The sequence below is a fragment of the Amblyomma americanum genome, chromosome 3 (genome assembly GCF_052857255.1).
Source record: "Amblyomma americanum isolate KBUSLIRL-KWMA chromosome 3, ASM5285725v1, whole genome shotgun sequence".
NCBI lineage: Eukaryota > Metazoa > Arthropoda > Arachnida > Ixodida > Ixodidae > Amblyomma > Amblyomma americanum.
Window position 1 is genome coordinate 225,336,697 of NC_135499.1, and position 23,249 is coordinate 225,359,945.

The 23,249-nt window shown below is 44.8% G+C and overlaps 2 protein-coding genes across 3 annotated transcripts in view; both read left to right on the plus strand.

Annotated features, from left to right (window-relative positions):
• LOC144126237 (salivary anticoagulant protein P23-like) overlaps positions 1–23,249 on the plus strand; it is a 339,317-nt gene that overhangs the window by 238,308 nt on the left and 77,760 nt on the right. The window lies entirely within an intron of this gene.
• On the plus strand, positions 783–21,284 carry Arp8 (Actin-related protein 8). The gene is made up of 13 exons (XM_077660279.1): positions 783–907; positions 2,090–2,260; positions 3,101–3,211; positions 3,467–3,571; positions 4,613–4,786; positions 5,238–5,348; positions 7,015–7,130; positions 7,573–7,726; positions 7,865–7,939; positions 10,331–10,477; positions 14,062–14,281; positions 14,862–15,019; positions 20,998–21,284. The coding sequence occupies exons 1-13, from the start codon at positions 848–850 to the stop codon at positions 21,139–21,141; spliced, it is 1,746 nt and encodes a 581-aa protein (XP_077516405.1). The 5' UTR covers positions 783–847; the 3' UTR covers positions 21,142–21,284.

The window sequence follows — 23,249 nt, forward strand, 5'->3', positions numbered from 1 at the left end:
CGTACCACATATGCGGACATTACAACATATCTGCGCCTCTGTAAGCAGACGTTCCCAGAGCCCGCTAAGGGCCTGGATAGAACTGAGGAATGACACTTCAGAAGGCTGTAAACGGGGTCGTTTCTAAGCCCTGCGATTCTAAAACACGTTGACCCAACTTTTTCGGGGTACTGCAAATTTTGTGAGATGTGGGCAGACGCATATCATATGGTGTGGGCCTGCCAGAAAAATGCGCAAATAGAGTAAATCAGCCAACAACAGAAGGCTGGGAGGCGACCTTGTCCGTCTGCTTGGACTTGGAGTCCCAGAGAGCTCTGGTCCAAAGAGCGCGGACAGCGGCTACCGACAATGGTGTCCCGGAATGAGAACTACCACCTAGGCAAAGGAGCGGTGAAACCCTCCACTCTCTTCTAAAACCCGCCCCAGTGCACCCAATAAAGTTTTACCACCGCATCTACCTGATTTAACATCTGCTGCGGGTTCTTGGACCCAAGATATTAAACTTAATTTTGGAATATGGCGGAGTGCTCGGCTTGAAGCACTCTGGCACGGGTCGGCCCGGTGTTGCACTGCCTCCGGGATCGGCCCGGGGCATATTAGCGCCGCCTTTTCTTTCTATCTTTGCTCTCCTATCCTTTAACTCTCCTACTTTCAGCACGCGGCAGCGAGCGTGGCTCGGCTTGAGTCAGTAGGCAGGCCCGTGCACTTTCCTTTTCTTTCTTCCTATCAGCAACAGAAGCAGCAGTAGCAGTACCTTCACATAGGGGTCCGTTGTGCTGTTAGGAAGACAACCGTAGTGAAGCAGTAAGCCACGAAATCCAATCCAATCCAATTCAATCCATACAACATGGCGCCAACGCCGCCCAAGAAGCAGCCGGTGTCGCTGTTTCCAGAGGCAACAGTTGAGGTAATAAACATTCGATGACTCGAAAACCCATCAGAGTCTCAAATGATGAAGTTTATTATTTAATGGCTTGGCTAACATAGTTAAATGTAGGCGAGAGGCGACAGCTTGTCGAACGACATGCTCACATTGGTTGCATGACAGTGTTTACAAACAAATTTTAACGCGAGTAAGCTGTCATTAAAAGTACTGTGGGGTGAAACTGGAAGCTGCCAAGTTTTTGTGCCCAGCTAACTATTTGGACACAAATTCATTCCTGTATTATGAGCTCTTTTGTGACTAACATTTCCACGTGAGTCCAGTAATCAGTAACTGCACTAAATAAATCGTACGAAATGAACCCGAAATTCAGTGCCTTCAGTGTGGAAGCCATTAATTTGTCCCAATTACAGTAGACACAGTTATGTAGTGTTTCTGCCGGTTATTAACTTCAAAATGAGAAGTTGAGCTATGCACGTGAAAGTTGAGCTATGCACGCTAAAACAGGTTATCCAGCCTGTTGCTAGTGGTTATTGCTCCGATTCACGCCCTTTGCTGTTAGCATTTCAGAAAACACTTCGTAACTAGGGCACGTGTCACTGATAAATGTTTCGTCGGTTTTTGTTGAATCATGATTTTGAATTTTCCAGTTCTACCTGAGTCCATAAATCAAGTTAAAATTGATCATCTCGTCTCTTTCTTTTCTTTTACACAATGGTTTCAAGTTTTTTGATAAATGCAGCTGTGTTATGACTGGGTTGCACGAGTATTCAAGTTACCAACGGGCCTACCAAAGCGCGCACTCTGCGGTAGTTTGACATCCAATAATCATCTTTATCTGAGTGATTCATTATTTGTGGAACGTTCTGAAAACACAAGCAGGGGAGCGTTAGAATAGATTGAAATTTAATGTGACATGGGGCTGTGATGGACTAACAAGGCATGCTCTTGTGCATGTGCTTCGAGCCTACAGTTTTGCACCGCCCTGCCTGATAGTGATGTGTGCTTGACATGAGTGAGCTACACATGTTTTTATTTTTTAGAAGGTCTTTCTTTGCCAGTAGGGTTTGTGCTTACCCTGTGGTAACCATTTTACTTGTGCCACAGATATTGAAGCAGGCATGAATCTGATGTCTAGGTAAACAAGTTTTTTGTTCCCTAAATATGCTGTCACATCTCTGCTGTCACATTTCTTGCTTGTTGCAGCCCATTCAGGCCACAGCCATCGTAATAATTCACCCAGGGTCAATGTTTCTAAGGATAGGACGAGCTTCAGACTCTTACCCACACACCATACCACATGTCATCGCAAGGCCATGCCTGTCGGCAACATCACCTCCACATGTGGATCCCATTCTTGTACCAGAAGTTGATATGGTAGGTCAGCCTTTTGCTTATACTGCATCTTAGGTTCGTGAGTTTTTGCCAGGTAGCCAAATATTTTAAAGCAATAGTTTTAAGGGTCCCGTTCTGCGGATAACCTGGTGGCTTCTGTTATGGTTCTGAGTGAAAATCCGGACTTGTCGAAAAAGTGGCTATGTCACATATGTGAAGCAGCAGATTTGAAAAGTGATTAAAACATTAGAAAACTGGTGATTACAAAGTCGCAACATGACTCAAACATCATTAGGACATGTAAGTATGTAAAGTAAATGAATTGCGCTGAAAAAGAAAATTGGGGTAATTAGTTAGGAACTGAACCCGTGACGTTTAGGTTGCGAGTCTGATACGCTAACCATAGGCCATGTAGGCACGTTTGTACAGCTTGGTTAAAGCGGGGTGTTATAAGTATGTTGTGTGGTTCTTCACATAATATGGGAACAGTGTCCGTGTCTGTGTAGGAAAGAGGAGCAGCTGCTGGGACCCATTAACACTAGCTTGTCATAGCCTTAAAGACGGAGCTTAAGTGTCCCTCTAATTTTTATCCTTCAGTCTTTTCATCTTTTTATCTGGTAACTTGTTAATAGTTCAGACATTCATGAGCTGCTAAAGCCAAAATCAGTGTGAGCTTTTTTCTACATCGGACATTCAACTTAAAGTACTGTTTTGCTGTTTGACAACGAACCATCCATAGCTGTTCAAGACTGTCGCATAACTTTACTTTGGTTCCTTTTTTTATGCACAGCAGCCAGTGGTGACTGCAGCAAATGGACATTGTAAATTCTGTTTTGATACGCATTATTTTGAAACGTAATTTCTCTCCACATTTTCGCCTAGGAGCCAGAAGTGGTGGCCACTATAGAGGAAGGATGTGAAGTAGTTGGGAACCTTTTGGCTTCATGTTTGACTTCAGAGGGAAGGATACGGTACACATTTCCTACTGACAAGGCAAGTGTTATTTATATATTTCAAGCAGCACCATTCCAAGCATATGTGCATATCTGGGCATGCACTGCTTGCACGGTCAGCGTTGTACCTTCTTTTTGTCTACTTTCTATTTGGCTTTCTTTAAGCCAACAAAACTTTTGTGTAGTTATATATCCGTTTACGCTTCTAGTTTGCATTTGTGCTTTGTTATATATTGCTTTAGAATGACTGAAACTCATCTTAAGCTTTGAATGTATTTCTTTTCTTCCATTCTAGATTCATCACTTCAATCAGCATGTGAAACCGACAATTATTGAAGAAAAATGTGACCTCAGTTGGACAAACACAGATCGGCCACAGGACTTTTACGTTGGAGAGGAGGTACTGACAGTTTTATTTTGTGATAGAAGTCCTGTTGTTTATGTAAAGTGGTAGTAACTTGGTCCTCATAGAAATTTGAATTTAGGCTGGCATCTTTCCGTTTATTCGGTATTTAAGTAGCGACGGATTCTCCCTCTATACACAGAGGGGAAGATTGTTGACAATGCTAATCTATTCATCTCGCACTGGTTGCTGTAATGTTTTTTTGTTCAGCCTGGTGAGAGCAGTCTTCCACGACTTGTAAAAGCCTTACATGCTCAGGTCATGTTCTTTGTTAGTGGGTTAAAATTTTTGTTTGCGATTGTAAGCTGTATTTTTCTTTAGAAAATAGGAGTGTCAGACAAGTGCTTCCTACCATACACAGCAGAAAATGAAGTGATTGATTTGCTCTTTGGTGAGATGGAAGCTTTAATAATTGCGTACTTACTTCTCTGTGAACATTTATGTGTGTGGAGCAGTGGGAGCCAGCTTGTGCTGAGAACATCATTTTGAAATTTTTCTTAAATACAAAATTGTTTTGTGTATTTTATTTCATGCATTGGCTTCTTAGTCATTTTATTAATTAAGTAATTGTTGGGCAGTACCAGCATTCAGGAGATTTTTGACGAGTTAAAAGTATGGCTGCTATAGGGTTCAAAGACATGAACTACAACATGTGGTCATACATTCAGTGACTTCATTTGTGGCTTCCTTTTGCAGCGTGAGTGGATATATACAGAGGGGTGGGTTAGCTGGTGAATATAGCAGAGCTATTTCTTTCAGGCAGCTCGCGTTTTTTTTTTATAGCTTACTTTCGAAACTACTGGCAAAATAAATAAAATAAGTATTTTTTAGAGAGAGTGTGTGAGCGAGAAGGTAAGCATAAATGTAAGTTAAATTCTTGAAGAGTACTAAAATGAATTTATGCTTTAATTGCAGTTGGAGGTTGAACTCGGTTTGATAGCTTTACTCTTTTTTTTCTGTTTTTTTTTGCCATTAGTTGTGCAAGCACAATGGATCATCATTTACTCGTTTGTTTCTTACTGGCTGGCCACCTTTCAGGCGCTGTACCTTAATCCCGAGCATCAATTCCACGTGCACTGGCCCATCAGAAGAGGCCGGCTAAACGTGCACTCAGGTGTGGGAGGCTCCCTGGTGTCCGTGCTCTCCCACCTAGAGGCCATCTGGGGCATGGCCATCCAGCAGTATCTTGAGATCCCACTCAAGGACCTCAAGGTGAGTGAGGAAGCACCTCTGCTGTTCAGTGCAGCAAACAAAAACTCAGTTGTTGAGCCAGATTTAGAATAATAGCTTACTTTCCTTGCGTGAACAAAAGGCTCCATTGATGTGGTTGGCAGTTGATGCAGAAGTGCGCTGCGTTTTATGTGAAAGCAGCAGGGTTACGCAACAGGTGAATATCGGTCTCATCATTCAGCATTGGGTTCTGGTTGTCGTTATTGTGTGTGCAGGCTTTTGTTTTTCTTTCAGACATCATCCCTAACTTAAGGAGCAGCTACTGTAGTAAACCATTTATAGCATTCATGATGCCTTTGTGTTCATTTCATTCTGTTCTTAACTTTTACTTGCTCACTGTTACACAAACATAGGGTTTTTGTGATCGTGAAGCTATAAACAGAGAATTGTCAAGGGTAGTCTTGTGCTTGATTTTCCATTTTTCTTGTTGAAGCACTACAGGGCTGTGCTGGTTATCCCCGACGTTCATGCCAGGGAACATGTCCGAGAGCTGGTGCAGCTCCTGCTGTGCAAGTTGGGCTTTGGCGGCTGCTTTGTTGCTTTGGTGAGCTGAAATTAGTCTCTGTGTTAGGAATTGAAACTCAGCCTTTCTAAGGCCACAGGATGGTGGTTCTATTAATTTGAAAAACACAAGTGTGCCTGGTTGATAAAAAAAATTTAGGGTATTTGTAATGAGAAAGTTCGTTCATTTTTCCTGAATGGCTCTCTCCAAATGCACGTCTCATATGTTAGAATTACATTCAGTGTCACCACACTTTGCTTGTCTAAGTCTCGGTACATGATTGCATCTATTACCTAGCTAGCGTTCACCATGGACTATTTTTATGTTGCACATTTCATCTCATGCTCTTTTGCTAGCAGCAGTCTCGAGATTCATGTGAATATTGAAGAAAGCGAAGTAACTTAGCCTGATATTCCCAGGCATATTAGTAAGTATAATGATATTGTTACGGGACTGCCGGCCGAAGAATGAGACGGGTTGACTGATAGCAAAGAGATGATTCAATGGCTGCTGACCTAGCACGAACGCTCCGTCCCACGCCACTGCCAGCTTCGTCGTCTTTGTTACACTACCCGGGCCACCGAGCAATCGTCCCTATCGGTGACAAAGAGATGCGCGAAATGGTGATGGGCTTCAGAGGATGGTGGGGCAGGAAGGAGAAGATAGTGAGGTGCTGGCCGCCACGATGGAGAAGATGGCTGAATCATCCTGATCCGCAAAGCTTCTGGGCCGCAGGTCACCAGGAGCCGACGGCCGAGGCCCCAGGACGCGCCGAATGGCAGGGGCAGGGAACGGTGTCGTCACGTGTGGGCAGCGTCTCGGGTCAGTGGGGTCGGCAGGTCAGGTCCTTGCGCCAGGTTCAGTTCGTCGTGTCAGGTGGTCTGGGCAGTGGACGGGGCAGGGGAACGACGGCGAGATCGGTTCGGGTCTGAAAGGCTGGGGCTAGGCTGGGCGACACAGGCCAAGAACTCACGGTTGACGACCACGGCTGACACATGAGCCGAAGCTCCAGGACCAGGGTGGGGATGAACTGCGCACCTCCAGATGTTATGTGACGGCCAACCGAAGAATGAGACAGGTTGACTGATAGCAAAGAGATGATTTATTAGCCGCTGGCCTAGCGCAGGCACTCCGTCCCACGCCACTGCCAGCTTCGTCGTCTTTGTCACACTATGTCCATCATTACCCAAGGCACTAATTGCTTTTTATTAATGATATCTGCTTGTTTAAATTCTTTAACTGCCTGTTATATTGCGCAGTATCATTAATGTGGTGCTGCTGTCTTCTGCATGGTAATAGGATTAAGATTCTTGATTTTCTTCAGGAGAAGAAGAAATTTGGTTTGTAATGATTACAGTGCTATAAATTTGTGATCCTTAAATCTTCCTTACACTGAAATCGAATGCACTGAAGTAACAATGTTTGCAGTAACACAAGCTAGCAGATAATTGAGTGCTGTGAAGGATGTGTTAGTTATTATTCAGTCATCTGTTTTATTCCACTACTTTTTGTTCAGCTCAGAGTAGATGCACAGCACAAGTTCCTGCTATTGTTCTTTTATGGCTACTGGAAGTGGTATGTAAAAAGACTTTGTAAAAAATTGATATGACAGTTTCCACTGCATAAAAGCATAAAACTCATGTCTTCATGTCAGTGTCATTCCATGTGACTGAGGCTAAGGCTTATTTGTTTTTCTTTCACACACCAGGAGTCTGTGTGCGCTACATTTGGTGCTGGCTTGTGCTATGCTTGTGTCGTGGATGTTGGAGACCAAAAGACAAGTGTGTCATGCGTTGAAGATGGCATATCTGCACGAACAAGCAGGTGAGCGTTGGCTGTCTTTTGGAGTAGGTACCTTGAGATTAGTTAAAGGCAACATTCATGTGGGTTGACACTTTTCGACCTTATTTTTCATCTTCACGAGCATAACAAGGAAGCTGCCACTGCTAGCTCAGTTTATGATAAATGCTTTAAGGATGAACAGGCTACAGAGCATAGGCTTTATTGTTCTATGGGAGTTAAGCACAAAGGGTTCTAGTCACGCATTTTATTTTGGGGACATAGCAAAAGTATGGAAAAAGCAAGCAGATTGCTGCTTATCAGCTGAATGTATTTATTGATTCCATTAATATGCTTTGAAATGAATGCTTTATATATTCTATGTGAACTGCTTGCTTGTCATAAAATGCAGCGTTATGCAGTGCAAGTCTTGATTTGCAATGCGCCTTTTTTGTTTCTTTGTTTCTTCTTCTTCCTAAAATGAGAGGTTGACAATGGAGTACGGGGGAGCTGACATTACACATCTGTTCCACTACCTGCTGCGCAAATCAGGGTTCCCCTACACAGAGTGCAACCCTGCGAGAGTCGCAGATGCCATGCTTCTACAAGAACTCAAGGAGAACATGTGCCATGTTAACTTGGTGAGTATTTAGTGGCCACTTGCTTTCTGTCAAACCTATTGCGTAATAAAATTCAGGGAGATAAATTTTTGGGAGTTTAATTTTTTTTTAAAACTTTAGTGACCTATCGTTTACTCCAATGATCTTTGTCTTTTATAGGACATTTGTGGAGCACAGGAGCGGTCTTTTCAAGTGAAACAGCCGGGCAAACCGCTTCTGGAGTACAAAATCAAGGTTTGTGCATATCTTGCAATCCTTTATGCTGAGTCCCATGCTTTTGGCCGCTCCGTTGATTCTCCAGCTCTTCTCAGGCACCCACTATGGTTTTGCCTCCTCCCTTCATGTGGTTGATTGCTATCCAGGGGTGATGCACTATTCTTGAGGAGAGTAGAATTAATGGGCCTCTTTAACGGAGAAACCTGCTCAGATCATACCACCTCCTGGCCAAATGACACCCTGGTGATCTGGCTAGCTGTCAGACTAGGGACAGGTGCTGTCAAAGCAGTTGTGATCCATTTTGAGCTTTCATGCAGCCTCACCACTAAGCCACTAACGAAGACCATCAAGGAGAACTCATCATTCCCTGGCAAGAATTCACTGCAGTCTAGCCTGGATGTATCGAACACACAGATTATCCCCTTGAAAATTGTGTGTGAAAATATACGGAAGGGGCTCAATATATCAAACTCCAATTTTGCCAGTCGTTTGATATATTGAACAGTGCAGCACGGCCCTGTAAAGGGCACTTCTCCTAATGGCACTCTGATAACTCTTTTTTTGCGAAGACTGGTCAGCTGCGCAGCCTTGGGCATCTGTTGGCAGTGCTATCGCCGTGAAATCGCATTACGAGGTGAATATGGGGTGTGCTTAAGGTCGACTTCTGGTCTCTTTTACTCATTTTCCACGCGAGATCACTATCATGCATAAAGCCAACCTAACGAACTAAAGAATAGCGACAGCCCTCGCCTTACATGCTTTGCTTGCTTCTCTGCTGAAGGCATTGCAGTAACCAACTGTACATTGCGTTTAATGGGTGAATATTCTGTTTGTGGTGAATTAGTAACAGGATTAAACATCTCATGATAGGCAGTGGCTAGTTTCAAAGCACCATCCGCTGCAGCTGTGACGGGAAATAGAGGGATTATAGCAATGCCTAGCAAGCGATGTGCTTCCAAAATGATGGTGGGTGGCACATTGCTGCAAGAAGGGCTTCGTTGTATTCTTTCTTCTAGGTTACGGATAATCGTACCTATCACCATTTTTATGTATTGATTTATCGATATGTCGAATTATTTTGCTATCCCCTTTGAGCTCAATATATCCAGGTACGACTGTACTGCATGGTACCATGCCAATGCTGTTAGCAACACTGGCAGTATAACTCTTGGACAATTCCTCAGTAGGCCCCATGCCACCAGACGCGATCAGCGGATCCAACAGCCTCGGGGCACTAGCGATGGCACTCGGTTTTCGCCGACCCGACGAGCCACCGCAATGGAAGCCGGTTGAGCGAACCAAGCGACGTTTGGGACATTGGTGGCGCACACGACACAGTCACGCTCCTTGAAGGCTCAGGGGACCAAAACGTGCCATGAGCGTGTGTTAGGTGTTTTTTATTCTTTAATTTTTATTTTTTTACCTTCTTGGCTTGTTCCGGTTTTTAGTACCGTTGATCTCCCGATACAAAGGGATAGCCAGTATCATCATCATCATCATCATCGGCATATCGTCTGCAGTACTAAATGAAGGGCTCGAACTTAGCAAAACCATTGGTGAATTACAGGTGGCCTTTCATGTCAGATAAATTAGGCACATTGTGCCCTTTAATCTTCCTGCCAGTTTATTAGGAGCATGATCGTTCTGAGCTGTCTTTGACAAACAGTGTGAAAGTGTTCTCATGCAGTTGTACCAAAGAATACTAAAATTCGCTGCTCAGTGGTTGACTGAAAGTGCTAAACGGTATTTCGAGAATTATTTTTCAGAAGGCTTTAATCTTGATTATGCTGTCTTGATTTACGCTCCTTTTATCTCTGCCGCAATTACGGTTTTCTAATAGTGCCCACATGCTCTTACATGACCTGACATTTTGGGCTTTTCTCTGAATCTAAATTTGTAAGCTGAACAGATTTACAGTTTTGTTTAGTTTTTAGTTTTATAAGGTTTAACGTCCCAAAGCGACTAAGGCTATGAGGGATGCCGTAGTGGAGGGCTCCTGATAATTTTGACCACCTGGGGCCCTTTAACATGCAATGACATCGCACAGTACAAAAGCCTCTAGCATTTAGCCTCCATCGAATGAATGTGTGGGCTGCCATTTGAGGGCCACTGATTAAGACTATTGTTATGTAATAGAAACCCGGGTGCCTTCGGGTTAGGTGTTTATTGTGGCTGTCACGTTACGACAGCCAGCAGCTCACAGATTGAGAATTTTGCTCTACGCGTACTACATTAAGGGAGAGAATGTACATGCTTCTGCATTTAGCTAGACCTTGAAAGTACATGGAAAATGGTGTATGCCTTTGACAGTCCTCCTTTAAATTGATCGCATTTCTAAATTTCTAGACAGTTCTTTATTTTCTTTATTTGTTGAGGATTTGAGCTCAATGAATGCAATAAATCTGGCAGGTTGGTGATGAGTGCTTGGTAGCTCCGCTGGCACTGTTCCGACCAGACATGCTAGGCGTCACGGGCCCCAAGCAATCCAGAGGTCACCCAAGAAACCCAGGAGACCCCCACGACCCGCTAGATGAGCACTTTCTCTTGCAGACACAGGTGAGGCAGTGAAGCAATGGCTCCTACGGCTATCACATGCAGAGAAGATGTGATGTCAAATATAGCATAGTGCCATTTTAAAGTGTCACATGCAAGTGAAATGTCTTTTTACTTTACTGTTACTTTCTGCGTGCTTCAGAGTCTGTCACAATTGTCACTGAGTTGCCTGCATCCTGTTTAAAGGGGCAAGCAGCTATGAATTCCCCAAAAAATGGCCAAAAAATTTAGTTTTGATAATTGTGGTGTCCGCTTGTACGTCTCTTTTTTTATGCTCTCCCGAAGTTTCGTTGCGAAAGTCGACCAGGAAGTATTCTAAAAAAATTGTTTTGTGAACTGTGATGGCTGTGCATTGCGGGAAGACACTCGAACGATGGTCATTTTTCTCCATTATGGTTTTCTGCCTAGGTACAAACACCAATGGCCCCGGTGACACTCTCTTTCACTGCTGCCAGCCACAGAACGGCCTGATGGCACTGTCTTTTGCAGCTTTGAAGGGGGACAATTCCAAGTCCTCACGAACAACAGTGCACAGCCTGGATCACTTCTGTAACGATAATACATCAAAGCTTTTTAAGAACGCATGCACTGGAGTTGTCGACTAGGGTAGCTTGGCTTGGGATTTGCAATAGCACCACCGGGGACGAAATGTAAAAGCACCCATGAACTGAGGGTATATATGGACATACCGTAAAAACCGGAATATAGGTCGAACTTTTATTCAAAAAACCATGGTGAAAAGTCGACCCCCGTCTTATATACCGGTCATTGGCGGAAAAAATACGGAAGTCTTGCAACAATGGGTGGCTGAAGTCAACAGCCTCCATCACCATCGCCATCAGCAGCAGTGCCGCCATTTTGCGTTTCAGTAGATGCAAAGCGGAAGCTAACGGCAATTTACCGTCGCCTTCAAGAAAAACACGATTGAGTACGAGGAAGCTCACGGGAACCTGGCGGCACAGCGCGAATTTGGAGTATCCGAAAAGAGCATTCAGTACTGGCGAAGGCAGAAGCTGCGTATTACAACTTGCAGCAACCAGAAGAAAACATTTCGTGGGCAGACCGTAGTGTATCGAGAATAGGAAGGAAACGTTGCGCTGCGAGCAAGATCGCTGCCTGTGACTGCCGAATGCATCCGCGTGAAAGCGGCAGAGATCGCGCGTGCCTCTAGACTCACGAGGGCGCAATTCAAAGGCTCGCCATCCTGCTTGCGGCGATTCATGAAGAGGAGGGCTTTGCTCTACGGCGCCGTACTTGCCTGTGCCAGAAACGAACACGCGGGCCGATTGGTGCGCGATATTGTTGAAAAATTTGCCGGGTGTGCATACAAGCAGCATTTAAATGAAATTAAATACTGTCACCATTGTGCAACCTCTCGAGTCGCATTTGTTTCAAAGTAAGGATGTCTTTCGGTACTTTTCTCATTGAAAAAGATTTTTCATTTTTAGAATTGGTTAGTTAGGGGGTCGACCTATATTCCGGTTCGACCTATAGTCCGGTTTTTACGGTATGTGGTCCTCTTTGCAAAACATCCTCAAAAGTGTAGTTACAAGCTCGTTTTATGAGTGAAATGAGCTTGTAACTACCGTTTTGAGGATGTTTTGTAAAGAGTACAACATATACCCTCAGTTCACGGGTGCTTTTACATTTCACCCCCATCAGAATGCAGCTGCCATGGCAAGGTTCCAGTCCTGAACTCATGGTGAGCTGCAGAAAGCCGCAGCCAGTAAGCCATGGCAGCAGGTCTTAAATTCTTTGTAAGAGCGGTCTTAAGCATTACTATTCCACTATACTAACCCCAAAGGGGAAACAACAATAATTGAAAAGACAACCAGGATGCGACCACTGCTGCTTCCTTCGTGCATCTGTGTGGTAGTTGAAATGTGCTCTGACCAAAGCATTTTTGTCCCTGTTGCTTGGCTAGTATATGGTTGTTTCTTTTAAAGGCTTTTTTCTAGCCTCTCTAACACAAAAACTATATAAAAAGCGTACGCATGTGCTAACTGCTTTCCAATGTGCAGCAGTATTTACCACCATTTTTGCATCTGCATTATATCACTGTTGTTTGCCCATGTTGATTGTCGTGTCTAGGGGCACTAGGGGCTCAGCAAATAAAAGAAAATTCCAAGCATTTTCGGGCAACAAAAAAATGCAATAACCACGGAGTTTCTTGTCAGGCTGTGCACGACTGCAGTACAGTAGTGTGTTTGCGTTTTCTTCTAGTCACTGGAGCATTGGAGCAGACCCCACTTCTCACATCATGGGCTTGTGGCCAGTCATAGATGGCAGCCAGAGCCGTTTCATTGGCAGGGCTGCAGTTTTCTGGAGGAAAATTGCATGAAATGGCAGTTTGAAATAAATTTTTTTTTCGGAAATCACTTTAGCACCACTTTAATAGCTCTATGAGACATTGTCTTGGAAACGTCACTCTGTAAAAATCTTCATGCATATGAGCCATTAATCGGATCATGAGGTATTCTAATATTTCAATCTGAATTTTTTCTCTGTCATCTTCAACCTCTGCTCCACACACTAGTTTGTTCATGAGAGGTTACACATTTGTTTGTGCTACACTTTTTCTTTTTTGGTTTTGCTGCTTGTCAAATTCGGCCGTTTGCAAACTCAGACAGCACTGCATGCCTGAGCAGCAATATAGTGAGGTGTTTGGTAGCTGCAGGGATCTTCCTTTCTCACAGTTACTCTGCCAACTTTGTTTGTGAACTGCTAATGCCACTTTCTCGCAAAGGGCATGCAGGATATGCATGCTCTGTTTCTCGCTGTGCTTGCTCATTCCACTCATTGTCTCTGATACTCTTACTGTGACATGTGCTCGCCTCCAAATCGTTTTCTTATCAGCCAGATGTTTAGAAGATGGAGAGCTCCTGCTAACTGGCCTGCAGCACCATAAAAGTCTGTCACATTTTTTCCATTCTGTTTGGCTCATTGCAGCATTTCAGAGCCTATGTGTTAGCCCAGGGTAGAGCAAGCAAATTTATTTATAGGTGCCCCACTGTACATGCATAAGAGCAATTTATTTGGCAGAGGCAGAGAGCGCTGTGGGCCAGTTCTCATGCACACATCTAATCGCAGTCTTATAACTTGTTGTTTTTGCTTTTAGTACACTTTTTGATATGGCATTTTGACCTGCATTCTGTAGCTTGTGTTTTCCATTCATGGCAGCAAAGTCACTTTGCCGAGAGTTTGAGTCCATTACAGCAAGATTCACCTTTTCTTTTTCCTTTCTTCCCATTTTCCTCCTTATGGGCATAAGTTTAGATGATGAGGTTTGGCTAGTAACTCCTCCTTGCTGATTAAACGATTGAGGCAGGGGCACTCACTGGAGAGCATGGCTGCTCGCAAAACAAACTGTACATTTATTCTTCCACACGCAAATATACCTCTTAGTCACCAAGAATGCTCATTGCCACATAATTACACAGATTGTTATATAGACTTATCAGGTTGTCATATAGACATCTGCCCTTCATCCCATCCCCCTTTCTACGCCTAAGCATAGTGATACACTCGTCGAGCAAATATAAAATAAAACCTCCTCTCTTCTGTGTGCTGCATGGTGCTTGGTGCAGAGGCGAGCGGCTCGGGATGTGGCAGAAGGCTCCCAAGCATCGGATGCTGCCTCCCAGCTGGATGACAGCCAGCTGGGGCAAGGTGCCCTAGATGAAGATGAAGTGGTACCACCTGAAGCGGTCACCCTTGCAGTTGCACCTCGAGATGGAGAAAGGGAGTTGCCATGTGACCAGCTGCTTGGCATTGACCAGGCTATTGTGCAATGTGTTGACCGCTGTGGTGAGTTAGCATACGAATTACTTAACGTTGTTCATATATAGGGGATGAACTTTAATACGGAAACTGAATGGAGTACCACCCCAAATGCAGCGGTCACCCTTGCGTATGAATGAATGAATAAATTTGTTTAGTATTTCTGAAGGAGGGCCCAAAGCTCGTGAGTAGAGCGACGACTTGGGAGCTATTGCATATTGGTTTCGCTGGACTGTGAGCCGCACGATGGGTCCAGACTCTGTCGCAAGCCAGAGGTGTGAAAATGAGTCCGTGCATTCAGATGCCCCAACGCTTGGGCTGTGCTGCACGTGATGCAGTTGCGCGGTCTTGCTTTGAGCCCGATGTTCGGCTTCAGGTGTGAAGCTCAGCCAAGACATCATTTTGAATTGTTTTTGTTCCACATTTATTTTTATTTATACATACTGTGGTCTTGTTCAAGATCATAGCAGGGTGGATGCATGTACAGAAATACACATACAAAAAGGCAAAACAGTATGAACAGCATGAATGTTCTGCACATCAAGTGGGTGTTCTAGAACCATAGTAACTGATCAATTCTCAATTCGCTTCTCTTTTTCCTTTGCAGATGGGGAGGAGTTGAAACGCAAAATGTTCAGCTGTGTGCTTGTGGTGGGAGGGGGCTGCATGTTTCCTGGCATCGATACTTGGCTGCAGAATCGCCTCTCTGTCCAGATCCCCATCATGTACCGAACGGAGCAGATGGAAATCATTACCAGGCCAAGGGTAGCGAGGCTTCTTATTTTCCAGTGATGTGCATGATTTGGTCGGTAGGTTATATGCCCTTGCAAGCGTGGCCTGCAAGGTCATGCTTGCAACATTTATAGACCTTCGCATTGGGCGAGGAAGTTGTGAAGACACCTCCTCTCTGGACTTGGAAACCAGCTCTACTGCAGCTTTCGTCCTGCAAGCGTTGACTGAACACAACAGTCCAGTGAGCTACATCTGCGACACCCAGGGAGCCCTCACTGCAAAGGACATTACTTTGAAACTTTTAATTTCTGTGTTTGTTTTTTGGCTTTCTATTTTCAGTGGAGGTTGTGGCAGTTTTTGCATTTCTAGTAGCCTGCAGTTTTCTGGTTGCGCTGCAGCTATGTTTCTAGCAGTGAACAGTTATTTTGTCCACTAAACCAATCAGGAAGCTGTTTGGGGTTTTAGGTGCTAGAGCATTGCTGATGTGTCATCTTAGCCTGGTTTGGCGTTCAGTTTTTAATTGTAGCTTTGAAAATTCAAAAAGTCACGGCTTGTACTGAATACACAGCAATAGCCAAAATATATTGCATGCTGTGCTGTAGTACAGGTTTCTTTATTAGCTCGTTGTGCCTGTAGGTGCCTCTCTACAGCTAAATGCAACTTCATTAGTTCTGCAAAGATTCTAGAAGTGGTTGAGCAACTTGAGGTGCTAAGGAATTGGCAATATGGTTGGAGTTGGTGCTGATAGCCAGTGTACTACTTGGTTATCATTTCTAGTGATTTGCACCTGTAAATGCTGTAATCATCTCGTCTGGAGGAGTGCTAAAGCTTCTGAGATAAATTGCAGTTGACTTCCTTTAATTTAGTTTAGTCAACACATGAAAAGTTAGTTAGAATGATCCTAACCTCAAATTAAATGTTGCATTTGAAATCCATAGTGAATTTGGCCTCTTAGTTAAAAAATATTATGGCAGTATGTATTTGTGAATAGAAGAAGGTGTTTTACAACAGTACATATGTGCACTGTAAATCTTGGGAAGCGTTGTCTTTGTTGCAAGAAGAACAGCTTGGTGGCTATAAGTGCTGCCTTGATTGCCGTCGTTATAACTGCTTGTGCATCATCAAAAAGCCTTGCTTCAGTCTGCTTTTTCAGCGTGACTGTTCTGCACATGCATGCCTCTCCTTCTCCAGCTCCACTGGTTGAAAGCAAACCACCAGCTCCCACTGTGCTTGTGCAGTTCATGCTAGTGACAGGTGCATGCGACAGATGGCAGCAGCTGTCAAGGTCACACTTGCTACTTTGCAGACCCAGTTGGTGCCTCATGGAACCTGATTGTGCCTGTGTCTCCCACGTTCATTTGATTTTCGGCGAATTTTCGCCACTGCCGAGAAGGCACCTGATCTTGTGAAAAATTCTTGATGGGAACAGCCGAAAAAACCAAAACGCAGACACAGAAAGGAACACACAGAACGTAGACGAGGCTGACTGTCAGCTAAACTTTTTATTGGAAAATCCGCGCTTTTTGTTTCCTTGTCAAAAAGATCTTGCTTTTATCTCCCATGGGGTTCGTTCAAGAAGGAAAGTTCTTTTCTTGATAGAGAGATGGATGGTGTGCTGACGCACCGCTGTCCTGTTTCCCGTATCGCCAATGCCTCAAGGATCTCGCGTGTCAATTTGTCTGCATACCTTTTCATGACTTGAACTTCATGCAACTTGGGCTCACACTTGTGCACTTGTTTGCCTTTTATGTTTTCTTTACAATCTCTGCAATGCAGGGCTAGATGGCTGCTTGGGGCACCTGATAGCGATGATGCATGTTCTCTTATCCTATCATTAAGGCACCTTCCCGTCTGTCCTATATATTGTTTTCCACAGGCCAGAGGGATATTATAAACCACACCTTTAACACACTCGCTGAATCTTGTTCGGTGTGCGATCTGGCATTGCTGCTTCTTTTGCCTGTTGACTCGAGCACACATGCTCATTGCCTTGTTCGGTGCAGAGCAAACAACCCGGACCCCGTGCCTCTTGCCAATCTTCATGAGGTTGTGGGTCAATCCATGAACATACGGAACCACAGCTAATTTCTCCCTTTCAATGCCTTCTTCATGTCCACCTTTCCTTTCTTGCACTCCTTTCACTTTCCGCAGCAAGCTTTCAGCTACGCTGCTAAGCATCAGAACGGGATAGTCCGCATTTTTTAGCCTTTCGATCTGCCGCCGAAAACTTGTCTCCATCTGATGCTCACACAATTTCTTCAGAGCTGAAAAGAGCGCGGCACTTTATATTGCCCTTTTCACGGTCTTTGAATGGCTTGATGAAAAAGGGAGAAACTGTTTCTTCGCCCTAGGCTCGTACCTCCAACATAAGTGTCCGGGTTGGAATTCAAGGCGTAAGTCCAGGAATTGCAGCGAATCCTTGGCTGGAAGCTCGTGGGTGAATTTCAACTCTGGGCAGGTTTTGCGAAAGGTCTCCAGTACGCTATCCTTGAGTCGCTCAAAGTCTGTTGAATCCTCTGTTCTGCACAGAACCAAGAAATCATCAACATAACGAAAAATCCGTGTGACGCTATTTTCTTTCACAGATTCTTGTATTCTCTTGTCGCATGCGGCCAGGTACAAGTCAGAGTAGTGGTGCTACCTTAGAGCCGATGCTGACGCCTCTTTTTTGGACGAACAAGGAATCCCCATGAGCGACGATCGTAGAGCCAAGATAAGCGCGCAGCAGCTCTAGGAACCCTTCCACCGACACTCCGGCCGAGTTTTGAAATGAAATAACTCCCTGCTCTTCAATGGTTTCTCTAAGTATGGTCATCAGTTTCTTGTGCGGAATTGAATAATACATTTCTTCGATGTCAATCGAGAACCCGTACATTTCGGTCGTTTTGAACCCTTTTATCTCAGACGTTACTTCTTCAGACTTCCAGATTCTAAAAGGATCTTCTACCCTCAACAGGGAAAGTTGCTTGAACAAGTGCTCTGACACCAGCTTCTGCCACGTGTCTGCTTCTGAAACGATGGCGCGGAAGGGGGTACCGATTTTGTGTGTTTTTGCGTTGAAAAACACCGACAAGGTGCAAATCTTGGTAGATTCTACCTTGGAATACAAACGGCTCATATTATTCTGTTCAAGAAGCACCTTGACTCTTCTTTTAGCTTGCTTCAGTTCTTTCTTCTCGACCTTGCGGAAATTTTTGTTGATGGCTTCTAATGCTCTTGTGTTGTAGCTACCGGAATCGAGCACTACAAAGCCGCCCTCTTTATCTGAAAGACATAACTTTAAGTTATTCTCCTTAAGCTCTTTTACGGTCTTTTCAAAACTATGCTTACAATGTCCGCGTTCCTTTGAACGGGCCAAGACGTCAACACCTTCAGCCACAACCCGGCTAACGTCCTCTTCATTCGCTCTTGTTGCGACATGCCTGATAATGGCAAGCTTCTATGCGGCGTGAAGTTTTGGGGGTAAGGCAAATTTTGGACCAAGTTCCAGTACTCCTTTTGAAGAACGTGAAAGCTGCACAGCTCCTATTGTAACTACTAAGTTCTTGCTTGTCGTAACATGCTTCTTCCGGCCTTGCATACATATTTTCAAACTCGGTAGGAACCAAACATTCCACATGTGCTCCGTACTAAACCTAGCGTTGGCCAAATGAAAACGATGCGATTTTTCGTCGCAACACCTCACCTTGAGGAAGCCGGTGAATAAGCGGATCTGTCGCCACAACTCAGCTCTGATGATCTTCAAAACTCTCCTTGCGTGTCCTTCGGAGGGCGAAAATTTTCCAAATATTGGCTTCAAATCTTCAAAAAGTAAGTTCTTCTTGATGCAACGTGAATAGAAGCGGGCACGACAGGTGAAGAAAGCGATGTGATGGCACAATTGTTGCGGATCCAAAAGATGCGGGTAACACAAAGAAAGGCTCAGAGTGCTGGAGATGAACGTTAAAAGAGTAGAAAACTGAGCTAGTTGGTTCATTCTTCTTGGTGGGAACAGCCGAAAAAACCAAAACGCAGACACAGAAAGGAACACACAGAACGTAGACGAGGCTGACTGTCAACTAAACTTTTTATTGGAAAATCCGTGCTTTTTGTTTCCTTGTCAAAAAGATCTTGCTTTTATCTCCCGTGGAGTTCGTTCAAGAAGGAAAGTTCTTTTCTTGATAGAGAGATGGATGGTGTGCTGACGCACCGCTGTCCTGTTTCCCGTATCGCCAATGCCTCAAGGATCTCGCGTGTCAATTTGTCTGCATACCTTTTCATGACTTGAACTTCATGCAACTTGGGCTCACACTTGTGCACTTGTTTGCCTTTTATGTTTTCTTTACAATCTCTGCAATGCAGGGCTAGATTGCTGCTTGGGGCACCTGATAGCGATGATGCGTGTTCTCTTATCCTATCATTAAGGCACCTTCCCGTCTGTCCTATATATTGTTTTCCACCGGCCAGAGGGATATTATAAACCACACCTTTAACACACTCGCTGAATCTTGTTCGGTGTGCGATCTGGCATTGCTGCTTCTTTTGCCTGTTGACTCGAGCACACATGCTCATTGCCTTGTTCGGTGCAGAGCAAACAACCCGGACCCCGTGCCTCTTGCCAATCTTCATGAGGTTGTGGGTCAATCCATGAACATACGGAACCACAGCTAATTTCTCCCTTTCAATGCCTAGTTGACAGTCAGCCTCGTCTACGTTCTGTGTGTTCCTTTCTGTGTCTGCATTTTGGTTTTTTCGGCTGTTCCCACCAAGAAGAATGAACCAACTAGCTCAGTTTTCTACTCTTTTAACTTGTGAAAAAGGCAGATTCATGAAGGGTTTGGTTTTATAGTCGTGCTTATGTTTGGAAACACATATGTGATCAGGGCTTGTGTAGTGACAAATTCCGGTGTTATGAAAGATTGGGGAACCAGCCAGTTGTACTCTGTTCTGATTTACAAAGTGCCTACTGATTACTTAGTAAGCTGATTTACTTGCGAGCACTAAGTGCTGTCCTGAGATAGCTGATGCTGTGATCGTCAGTTGCACAACACGTACCGCGAGCACTGAGTGGTGGCATTTGGCCATGAATCAATCCTATCAGCCGTAAATGAATTTGCACGGATGCAGTTCCTCTGCTTCAGTATGCGGATCTTGTTCGTTGTTCGATGATACCAATTGCGAGTGATACGAATTTTTTTCCAACTCTGTGATTCGTATGGTCAAGATTCTACTTCATGAACTGTTGATATAAAGCGACTTTATTGCTAGCATGCAGACGCCATTTGCGGGCCACATAGTTTCATGTTCTTTGGTCTGGCACTTTTAAGTTTATTTTGAAGTGCTGTATTTCCTGTGAAGTGTAGCCATCATAAAGAGGCTGCACATTGCAGCATTTGAATCAAATGATCTCTGGTGATGCCATATTCACTTCAGGCTCTAGTTATTATCCAACGGGAGGAAAACTAATATTGAAGTTTTCTGAATTTTCTAGGAGTATGTCAAGAATGCACAGGAAAATCTTCTCTTTTCACACATGCTGAATTATGTCATTTTTGTTCAGATCTCATAACTCCACATCAGGAGTCAACTCTAGTTTCACGGTCTCAACTGCACTTCTTTTAATTGATTCCCTTCATAAGAAGATTAATTGATTTCCTTCATAAGAAGATGCGATATAATCAAATGAGTGCATTTGTGGCGTATTAAAGCACCCATGCTTGTTTGCAAGGCAAAAAAGGAAGTGCTCACAGCTGCCGTAAAATGTGTAGGCTTCCATCTTAAAAATTATTTTTTGTGTTAATGATGCATACTTGGCTTGAAGCATTTCTACAAAACATTACATATGTCAGAACTTTCTTGTCATTATCACTATTTGTGATAATGATTTGTGCAAATGTCGATGCAGCATGTGAAGGGGATATTTGAGCTGAAGTCAGCAGTAACTCAGTAATGGGTGAGAAGTGAGGGTAAGTGCTTGTAGCTGTAACATTGACATAAATAAGTCGCTTCATCTCAGTGCTTTTTTCTTTCAGGACATGGATCCCCGGATCACTACGTGGAAAGGTGCATCTATTATGAGTTGCCTAGACTCAGCTCAGGAGCTTTGGATCCGCCAGGCTGAGTGGCAGCGATTTGGTGTGCGCCTGCTTCGAGAGAGGGCACCATTCAATTGGTAGCATCAGCTTCATTGCGAGTGGGGAAGACCACTGAGAAGCTAACATTTGGATGGAAAAACAAGGCTTTGTGTGGACAGAGGTCTCACCCATCTATGTAATGCAACTGATTGTGTTTTGTTATAATAGAGAGTTTCAGTATAGCATTATTGTAGGGCACTCCTGGCCCCGCCGTGCTTTCTGTGCGTATCCTGTTGGCAATTGGTGGTAGTTGTATACGATCACGCTATGCTGAAATTAATACATGAAAGCTCTTTAATTTTCACCCTATCAATTAAAATTCTTGAATAGTTGAAAGTAGCTGCCGCAATCCCTTAGATGAATTGAACTCCACCTATAAAACCCCTTGCTCCTGCATACTGTTAGATGCGGGCCCCTGGTTCGCCTGTGCCGTCTCTCGCCAAGGGCGGTGTTGCTGGGTTCCGGATCGGGAGACTGCTGTAGTGGGGGTGACGAAGAGATGAGAGGGTCTTCGAGGTGAAGAAGAGACTGAAGGGTTTATTTACATTTATACAAAGATTGAAAGAGTGAATCGGGAGCTGGCGAACACACGCCAGATCGCTGCTTAAATAGGGTCCCCAGGTCCCTAGTTGGGGAATCTAGTTCATTAAAAATGCGTTGAATCACTGATGTAGATCACGTGTCCAGTCTTCCGGGTCCGCCCCCAGCCACACACTCTTGCCACTTCTGGCACATCAGGGTCCGTGCTGTCCAGGCTTCAGTGATGAATAGCCCGAAGGGGGTCCCATGGCCGCGTCGAAGGTCAGTCACCTGCACTTCACAGCGGTAACGTGGGAGCGAAAGGATCCCACCGCAGTTCGCAGAAGCTTTCACGTGGAGCGTGGGACCGAAAGGCTACCACTGCAGTTTGCAGAAGGTTCCACGTATAAGGAAAAGCACAGTCTAAGACGAAGTTGTTTTCGAAGCACGAGGATTCCGGCGACGTTGGCTTAGTCAAACCCGGCCGCATTTGTCACGGCTCATTTGCAGTCCCGCCGCTCGCCGGCTCCCCCGTCGTCCCCTCCGGGAGAAATATGTCCCGGGTGGGTCCGGCGTTGAGAACAAAAGACAGGTTCACCAAAGCCGTTCTCAGACAGCGGAGGGCCGTTTCACCCCGTAAACAGCAGGGGGGGGGGGGGGGGAAAGGACCCTTGTAGACGCCACCACCTGCACTCGTGGCGCCGCAACCACATCGACGGCCCTTTGAAGCCTCTGTCGATTGATGATTCCCAGTGGCTTGAATATTCTTGGCATGTTGGCGTCTCCAAACGTAACAGCTCATCCGCGGCCAGGACAATCTCGATCGGCCAGTGGTCACAATCACTGGTCGAGGAGAGATGAGTTGTAGCGTGGGAGGCCCTTCTTCATCTTGTCTGCAAGCACAGAGTCTTAAACTTCGGACAACGGAGGCATTAGTCGAAATCAGCCACTCAACATGGCGCCACTCCCCAGGCAGTGCACGAAATTCACCCGAGAGCCACCAGGCTGTTATGCAATACTACTGCATTGTCAATGTAAACGTAAGCACAAAATTTTGTAGCTGACAGCAGTAATCTCCGCTACTAAGAACAGCTTCCATGTCTGCCAAATTCGCTGCCAAAGCCCGATTCGCCGAACACGGCTTGAAGAGAGGTGGCAAATTTGGAAGCAAAAGAAAAAGGATAATAGGACACCACTCCAAAACAAAGCTAACTAGTACCTAAAAAAATACGAAAAGGCACCGAATTGCCACCGAACGGATACCTCAATTATGGGAATAACCTGCTCAATCCGTCGGCATTTCCATGACATTTGCCCCTTTTGTATCGCACAGAAAAGTTATATTGCTGGAGGGCTAGACTCCATCGAAGCAAGCGGCCATTCTTGGGCGACATTTGACGCAGCCATGTAAGCGGACAATGATTTGTCTCAAAAGTAAATTTCGCCCCGTAAACATAACAGGCTAGCTTCTGTGCGGCCCAAACCAGACAAGCATTCCTTTTCCGAAGCGCTGTAGGCTTCTTCCCTTACGGTTAACTTCCTGCTGGCATAAAGGATAGGGTGCTCCTCATTGTCGTCTCCGACTTGGCTTAATACGACCCCCATACCCCGGTCGCTGGCGTCACACTGGA